This window comes from Octopus bimaculoides, chromosome 4 (genome assembly GCF_001194135.2).
Source record: "Octopus bimaculoides isolate UCB-OBI-ISO-001 chromosome 4, ASM119413v2, whole genome shotgun sequence".
Classification (NCBI taxonomy): domain Eukaryota; kingdom Metazoa; phylum Mollusca; class Cephalopoda; order Octopoda; family Octopodidae; genus Octopus; species Octopus bimaculoides.
In genome coordinates this window covers 120,540,858-120,550,381 of record NC_068984.1, presented here as the reverse complement: position 1 = coordinate 120,550,381, position 9,524 = coordinate 120,540,858, and the positions used below count along the sequence as shown (strand labels likewise).

The 9,524-nt window shown below is 31.7% G+C and overlaps 1 protein-coding gene across 1 annotated transcript in view; it reads right to left on the bottom strand.

Moving 5' to 3' along the window:
* Positions 1-9,524, bottom strand: part of LOC106878541 (microtubule-associated protein tau) — a 48,665-nt gene that overhangs the window by 21,097 nt on the left and 18,044 nt on the right. Inside the window, exons 8-11 of the mRNA XM_014927777.2 lie at positions 8,464-8,553; positions 6,499-6,588; positions 5,407-5,496; positions 729-818 (exon numbers count right to left, since the gene is read on the bottom strand). Of these exons, the coding sequence (XP_014783263.2) occupies positions 729-818; positions 5,407-5,496; positions 6,499-6,588; positions 8,464-8,553 (360 nt within the window). The remainder of the gene's footprint in view (positions 1-728; positions 819-5,406; positions 5,497-6,498; positions 6,589-8,463; positions 8,554-9,524) is intronic.

The following is a 9,524-nucleotide window of genomic DNA, read 5'->3' as shown; positions in this document are numbered from 1 at the left end:
AATACTTGACTGATATAGAATATTTTATCAACCTTGAAAGGATGAAAGGCACAGTTGACCTCGGTGTGTACTGAACTCAGAATATAAAAGACCAGAATAAATACTGCAAAGCATTTTGTGCAATGTTCTAATGATTCAGCCAGTGAGCTACCTAATAATAATAATAATAATCCTTTCTAAAACAAGCACAAGGCCTGAAATATTGTGAGAGGGAATTAGTCAATTACTTTGACCCTGAGCAGAATTTGAACTAGGGACACAGAACCAAAAGAAATGCTGCTAACCAATTTGTCTGGGGCAGTGATCATTCTCCCAGCTGACTGCCTTCAATTAATTGTTTCTACAATAGGAACAAGGCCTGAATTTTTTTTTTTTTTTTTTTTTTTTTGGTGGGCAGGAGGGGGTAGTTGTGGATTATATCAACACCAGTACTAAACTGGTAAATATTTAATTGCTCCTGAAAGGATGGAAAGAAAAGTCAACTTTGGGTGAATTTGAACTCAGAACATAAAGACAGACAAAATGCTACTAAACATTTAACCTGATGTTCTAACAATTCTGCCAGCTTGCTGCCTTAATACTAACAATGATAATAATAACAACAACAACAAAAACAATATACATAACATTGATGTCATAACTGAAACATAGATGATTAAACAAATGAATACTACTAAAAAAAAAAATCATTTTTAGACTCTTCCATTATTTCAGGAAATTTTATTTACCTTAATTTCTCCACCGCCAGGAACATGTTTCAGGTTGTCTTTAGATCCTACTTTGGATCCAGCTTTCCATTCTAATTTCTGGTCTTCAATCTATGTTATTTACAACAAGTTAAATGAAATGTTAATAATTTTCAGAGATCACCAAATGATATTTTGGAATAAAAGACAATGAAATTAAAATTAAATTCCAGGTGGAAGAAAAAAAGAAGAAAGCAAAAACATTTAAGCTTTTATGAGTTTTCTGTAAGTTAATAAAATTATAATTGGTACGAAGTTTACAGTTAATTAAAAAAAAAAAAAATTGAAAAAAAGAAGGAAAGAAGAAAGGCCAGTTTTCTCAAAAGAAAAATAAGATTAGAGATGAGAGAGAAAAATAATCAATAGAAGTGCAATACAACATCAACAGCACCGCAAGAACAAATAGATAAAGGTTTTCTGCAAGAACCAATATTAGTAAATAGAGAAGATAGAAAAGAGTGCATATCAATTATAGGTGTAACATCATATATGAATTAATAGTTTTGGGGGTTTCATTTTTTTATATATTTTTGTTTTGAAGTATATAGTTTTAGATGGAAATTCAATTTAAAAAACTTCTAAAACAAGATTGTGAGACATATATACATAATTTGAGTGTGTGTATGTATGTGTGCATGTGTATATAAAAATATATATATATATATATATACATGGCCTGCTTGCCTATTCAGTGAGATGGCATCATTCGAAAGCTAGAATGATGCAAAGTGCACTGTGACTAGTGATGTATAACAACAGCTGATAATGTGGTTGATCACATATCATGTGATACACACATGCACATACATATATTTAGGAATATAGATATATATCTATAAATACGCACATAGATATACATGTACACACACACACATATATATATACACACATACACACACACATATATATATACGTACTTACATACATATATAGATATACATGCACACACACACTATTTTATTAAGGGACAGCATCGAAATTTTTATTTACAATTCTGAATCTTAACTCTAAGTGATAGTTGTTTACCTATGATTACCATCTTTATATACAGAAAAATATTGGTGTATATACGTGTGTGTGTGTGTGTAAATTTTTGCCAGTTTCATATACGACAGCGAGAAGAGAAGACAGTTAAGTTGAATTCTGAATTTCATTGGAAATATGGAATTTATAAATATCTTTCTCAAGGCTTTACATTTTTCATAAGCTCTCTTTCCATCTACAGCAAGTGCTGTGCTTAAATATGTTTTTCATTTGTTCAAGAGATACTGTAGATTTCAACATCAATTTCAAACTAATTTTAGCAATATTTTCATGAAGGCACAATCTAAAGTTTGATTAAGCATCATAGGTAACCATAGAGTTTACAAAGCAATTAAAAGAAAAGACTAGCATATATGCAATACAACTTTCTAGTCCCCCACCCATATTTTACATAATTTTTTTTATCATTGCCAACTCCATTTTTATCCATCCCGTCTTCTCCCTACAAATGCAATCTTTAGCCCAATCCCTCATCTCCTTAGCACTTGATCCTTGCATCATTCTCCTTTCTACTGTATTATTCTGATGCAGTAAGTAATGAAATCAGAATGTTACCGCAAACCATTTCATATCACCATTTCTATACTGCCAGTCACCATCTCTTTTCCTCTGACATCAGTTCACTATTTTTATTGTTTCCCCAATGAATATTTACCATCAATTCTTATACCCCTGTGCACCATTCACTACATTCACTACTTCCACTCCATCTTTTGATCTCCCTTCACATGCTTGCAAACTTGCCCATCCCGGTCAATTGTCCTATCTCCATACTCTCTCCTAGTTACCTTCTTGGACATATCAGCAGATTTTAGAAATATCTTCTTATTAAAAATCTTCCAGTTTGCACTACAGACATTTATTTATTTATTATTATTTTTTGCAGTAAATAGGGTGAATGTCTGACAAAACATTATGGCAATTAATATCTCAATCAGTGACTTAGAATTAGGTGATATGATTCAATAATGACTTATTTATCATTATTCATTAATGATTTAGAGAAAGAAAGCTTGGATTCGGAGGAGATAATCAGTGATGTTTCAGAGACATTTGTACACACCATTAATCTAAGTGATATTGGGATTTACTGATTCTGAGTGGGAGTAAGTGATCTCAGAGTTAGTCATTGCAGAAGCAATATTGGTCCTACAAAACCTTTGAATTTAGAATGTCAAGTATTTTCTTTAACTTTTGTTTTTCCTGAATAAACATCTATCAGAATGAATGATGAGACCACAAAGTATGCAAGTCAACAGAGCAACACCACCATCAGTACATCAATGGAAGAGATGAAGGTATCAGAGAATACTTTCTCTAATGGGATTTGTGCAGTTTCCAAGTCACAGAGACAACTGACACACAAATTCAGCTCTGAGACTGGAAATCGATGCTTAGGAAATGATATTTTGTAAATATATGTGAAAAAACACCTATGTTTAATCAGCTACCCGTATTCATCCTACCTGGGCAAGTGAAAAGGCATGACAAACAAGTAAAAATCACATTTACAATATACACTAACAATCAACATATCTTATAATCATATGCCATTCAAATTCATGCAATAGTTATATTTTTATGATTTTTATATTGCATTGGCTGTATTTCATCAAAACCTCTAGCTTCTAACAGGATCAGGATATTTATATAGAGAAAGCACTATAGGACCTTAAGAGTTAAGTAAAAATTATATGTAAACTATTTCTCCAAATTCACAGTGTAACATAAAATCAATTAAGAATCCTAAAAATAAATATCAAGGACAATTATACCAAATTATGCTAAAATTATATATATTTTAGTAGTAAATGATAGTAATTATTCAAATGTTTCTAAATTTGGTATAATATAAATTTAATGGATATATGATTTTGCCAAAAGTGAATTTTGAATTTCATGAATTTTAATACGGTACTAAATGTAATAAATATAAAAAAGTTAGCATCAACATAACTAAAATTAAAATAAAAAAATAAAAATTTACATGACAACATATCAAAAAGTAGATATAGGACCTTAACAGTAGATCAACTATGAAATATAAAATTATAACACTAAAACAATTGATACTTATGGATTGTGCTGAAATCTTAAATGTAAGTGTACTCAGAGGACAACCATCAGTCAACAGTTACCATGTCTTGGTACATGTATGTCCTGTATCCTCCCCACCACTCCATGCCTTCAATGTTTATCCAAGGGAAAAGTTGCCAACTTGGGCTGATACAGCTTGGCACCAGTGTCGTTGCAAGCGTTTCTGTCAGAACACAAAGAACTGGAACAGACATCTGACAGTTTTGCCAATCCAACGAAAACACGATTTAGAAGCTTTAGGATATTTCAATATAAAATACTGCCTAACTGATAGCTTAGAAGTCAAATGAGAGTAAACAGCATATTTATAGCTATAAAAGTAGCTAAAGATAGTCAAACAACAGCAATCTGAATATAAATATTGCATTCATTTGGATGTATTTCTACGGCTCTATATGTTGAAACAATGTAAACAATGAATAGATTCCACAGCACATTGGAGTGCTGACAAAGTAACGTACACACTGGTTTCTTTGTTACTGGAATTAGTAACAACATAGATTATTGAAAAGATTACAGAAAGGGTGATGAAAATGTTCTGAAAATCTAATAATAAAATATAGTGAATAAGTGCATACGTTATCTTTGATAATACTTCAATGCACTACAGAATCTGTTAATTGTTTTATTTCACACATCTTTTTTTTTCTTTGTCCATCTATTTTAAAATAAATGACATATGAAAAAAAAATGACAACACTCTAACGCTCTACATACAATTCACAAAGATTACATTAATACTATATTTGACATGATATTATGATGAGAAAGAAATATAGACTTATTACAAGAGTTTCTGTTACTAATGCAGGTAAATTACAATAAAACTTGCATTACACAGAAAGTCACACACACACACACACACACACAAAAAAGGTATCATTGCACTAACACAATCAACAAATACAACATTAATTCAAAATTTGCATGCAACATAATATTTTGCAATCAAATATAAGGAATATTAAGAAAATAATTTCACATTTTACAGAAGAAATATTTATATCATTACAAGTAAGTATGTACCATTTTGGCTTTGAACTCTTCGTGAATTCATTAATTTGTTTCATTTCAGAATGTAAAACCCAATCGAAAATGCTGTTTCCTTGAACTTATGATTTACTGACAAAAATGCAAAAGTCTTCAAGACCACTTATTATTACTTATTTGTTATTCAAAATGCAGGGTATGTTTTTTACCATTTTATCTGTTCTAAATGTATATGCAACTGCAACATTGCAAACCACAATGATATTAAATCATTGGGCCAGAACCAAAGCAACTGTCCAAAGAAATATCAAATAAGCAGAGTTACAAAACTTTCATGCTGACACTTGATAAATCAATGTATTTCATTTTGTAATTACATATATTTATAAATAAATAAATAAATATGTATATATAATATAAATACATTTAACAGAAGAGATGCATTTGGAAAATTTTTGCAGTCCGAAAAGTACGCTGACTCTTGAAAAACAAATGAAGTTCAAAGTCAAGCTGGTTCTAACCTACTCACCTTCTTTTCCCCACCACCTGGTTTGTGAGTAATATTATCCTTGGAGCCAACTTTTGGCTGAGCAATCCACTCTAATTTCTCATCCATTACCTGAGTTAGGGAGGTAAATTAAAGAATATGCTTAAACTCATTGAAGATGTCGCAAGAAGTGTGATGAAAATGTTTTGATATTTGAATAATGAAAATTTCTGAAGAAATCGGTTCATGTAACACAATGCACCGATTTCTTCATTATTCACTGGGAGGCACTTCAATACGCTACAGAATCTGTTCAACGTGTTTAATTCATCGATACTTTTTATGTCCACCTACTCTGAAAACAAAAGTTAAAAACAACATTCTAGGTGCAATTTGCGAAGTATATATCAGTACTATATCTGATATAAAATGTTTCCTAGAGTTTCAGTTTCTACTCCAGGTAAATTAGAATAAAACTGCATTATGCAGAAAAGCATAGGAAAAAAGATTATCATTGCACCAACACCATCAACAAAAACAACATTAATTCAAGATCAAAAACAAAATCACATGCAAGAATTTTTTACACAAATAAAAAGAAAATTAGTTTCCTATTTCATAGAAGAAATATCTATGTTACTACATGTAAGTAGGAACCGTTTAGTGAATTCATTAATAATTTCATTCACCTCAGAATATGAAGCCAGTAGCAAATATTAATGACTCTTTCAATATCTTTAAGATTACTTACTACTTGCCTTTTCACAAAATGTAGGGTTTGTTTCTTTTTCTTTTCATTAAAAAAAAAAAATTAGTTCTGTTTGCATATGCATCTGCAGCATGACAAGCTACAATGATATTAGATCATTGTGGTTGAAACCAAAGCAATTGTCCAGAGAAATATCAAACAAGCAGTTACAAAGCTAGAGGTAACTCTTGACAGATTGAAGTGTTTTCTTTTGCAGTTATACACACATGCATACATATACATACACACACACATACATATATGTACATACATAAATGCATAAATACATACGTATACACATTTGGAACATTTTTGCAGTCTAAAAAGTATGCTGACTCTTGAGAAACAAATGAAAGTTCGAAGTCAAGCTGGTCTAACCTACTCACCTTCTTATCCCCACCACCTGGTTTGTGAGTAATATTATCCTTGGAGCCAACTTTTGGCTGAACATTCCACTCTACTTTCTCATCCAATACCTGAATTAGGGAGGTAAATTACAGAATATGCCTAATTATGAAGATGCAAGTAAGAAAAAAAAAATAATTGTCTTTTTTTTCCCCTTTCTTTGAGTCTACTGAGCATCACTAAATAGTTTGAATTTGAGAAAATAAAATATATAATTCATACATGTTATTTTATTAAACTATCTATAAATTTTTATGGGGCAACATAATTAGTGTAAAATATAAGTTTTATGACAAAAATATTTGCTTATAAGATATTAGTTAAAATTTAACTAATTGTAAAAAAAAAAAAATATGTAATCACAAACAGATTTCTTTCCGAATAAAATGTGAATTATATAAGCAAATTAATCTTCAGTTTTTGTCCTGAATTAAAACAAAGATTAATTAATCCAATCATCCATTTTTAGTATTGTTGTTGCTTTTGTTGAAGTCAAAATTAAAACACACTGCTAATAGCCAAACACTGCAAAATATATTAGAAAAGCCCCAGTTTGTAGCTGCTGGTGTTAAAGAAAACAATCATCATTATTAGCAATATAATGTTTGGCATAAATGCTCTCAACATTTCCACTCATTTAACTCTTTAGCATTTAGACCAGTCATATCTGGCCAAAATATTCTACTTGCTTTATGTTCAAACTGGCCAGATTGGCCCCTCACATCTACCCTACAATGTCATTCTAAAAATAAACCACTACATCATCAAAGTCTTCAAGCTACAAGATAATTCAAAATAATGTGAATGAATAAGCATTACATTTAACAGAATTATCTGAATGCTAAAGAGTTAAAAGAATCTTTTATCTTTTACTCATTTCAGTCATTCAGCTGTGGCCATGCTGGGGCACTACTTTGAAGAATTTTTAGTCAAATGGATTGACCCTAGTACTTATTTTTTCTTTTTAAGCCTGGTATTTATTCTATCAGACTCTTTTGCCGAACCACTAAGTTACAGGGACATAAACACACCTACACTAGTCGACAAACAGCTGTGGGGGACAAACACAGACACAATGAGAAACAAACACACACACACACACACACACAAATAATATATACAATGGGCTTCTTTCAGTTTCTGTCTACTAAATCCACTCGCAAAGCTTTGGTCAGCCCGAAGCTATAGTGGCAGACATTTGCCCAAGGTACCAAGCAGTGGGACTGAACCTGGAAACATGTAGTTGGGAAGCAGGCATCTTACCACACAGCCATGCCTGTACCTAAAAGTAAGAAAAGAAAACAACACATATGGCTGTGTGGTTAAGAACCTTGCTTGGTTTCAGATTCATTCCAACTATGTGGCACTTTGGGTAGGCATGTCTTCCAATGCTTTGTAGGTGAATTTGATACACGGAAACTGTGCAGAAGCCCATCGCCTGTGTGTGTGTTTGTATGTACATATGTATGTGTGTCTTTGTATTTGTTTCCCACTACTCCTCCACAACTACTATAGGTTTGACTACATTCTCATAACTTAACAGTTTGGCAAAAAAGACAGATAAAATAAGTAATTAGACTTAGAAATAAAAGATAGGGTTGATTTGTTTGACTAAACTCTTTTAGATGGTGCCTCAACGTAGCCACAGTATAATGATTGAAACAAGTAAATAATAGAAAATAATAAAAGATAAAAGAAAAATTACTATTATTATATTTGTATAACTTCAATCACAACCTTAAGATTTTAATAAATTCAGTATATTTTATTAAATTGTGAATCATATTCTCAGCAGCACTAGATGTATGTTTCCATTTTTTTCAGTACATGTAACATACGGAATTACAGCAATTCAGGATTAATAGTATTGTGAAAGCAAGGAATTATTTATCAAGAATAGCGCCAAAATAAAAGAAATGCAACACAGTAAATCAACAGAATCTTACCTTTTTATCTCCACCACCAGGTTTGTGGGTAATATTGACCTTTGAACCCACTTTAGGTTGAACAGTCCATTCCAGTTTATCATCTAAGATCTGGTGAATGTAATAAAATAAAACAATGATATTCACAAATATATGTGCGTATGCATGTGTGTGTGTGTGTGTGTGCATGTTGGCTGGCAGGTTTGGCTGACGAGAATCAGGCACCATTTGGTGCTAAATTTGAAATCATGACATCAAACTAACCAACATTACTTTTGCTGACCTAGCAAAGGTAAGACGATTTTATTGTTCACTGGAATTTTTTCCGATCATGCTTGTATTAATTTTGTGACTATTCCGTGACACAGAAGTATTTTTGACTCCTATTTTTAGCAGTGCAGATGCTCACATATATATATATATATATATATATATATATCTTATAAATATCTTATATATATATATGTGTGTGTGTGCGTGTGTATATATATCCATTCTGCAGAGTGGTTGGTGTTAGGAAGGGCATCCAGCTGTAAAAATCCAGCCAAAACAGTTACCGAAGTCTGGTGCAGGCTTCTGCCTGGCCGATTCTTGTCGAACTGTTCCACCCCTACCAGATAGAATCAGGTTCTTGAAAAGATATACACCAGGTAGGGCTGGATAAACCTGTGGTTCCGGCCTATGGTTAGTAAGTAGGATATTCCGGTTGTGTACACAAAGAAAAACCAATCTTATGAGCATTTAGCACCTAGCGGCTGGCCTAAAGTATGTGTTACATTGAATTGTACATTGTTGGTATACTCTAGGGTGTGCAATAAGTCATAAATCCTCTCGGTATATTATAATCAAATGAACAATAACAGACGATGGTTAATTGTCAGTTAATTACAGCTGTTTCTCACGCATTTTTTAATAGAAGAATGAGAACATGACTTCATTACAAAAAAAAAAAAAAAAACCATAACCATCAGATGCAACGCAATTTTACAAACAAAAGAATATCCCAAGAATACAGCAGGGACATGGCTGAAGTCTGTCAAAGCTAACTATGAAATATATATATATATATATATTTGTGTGTG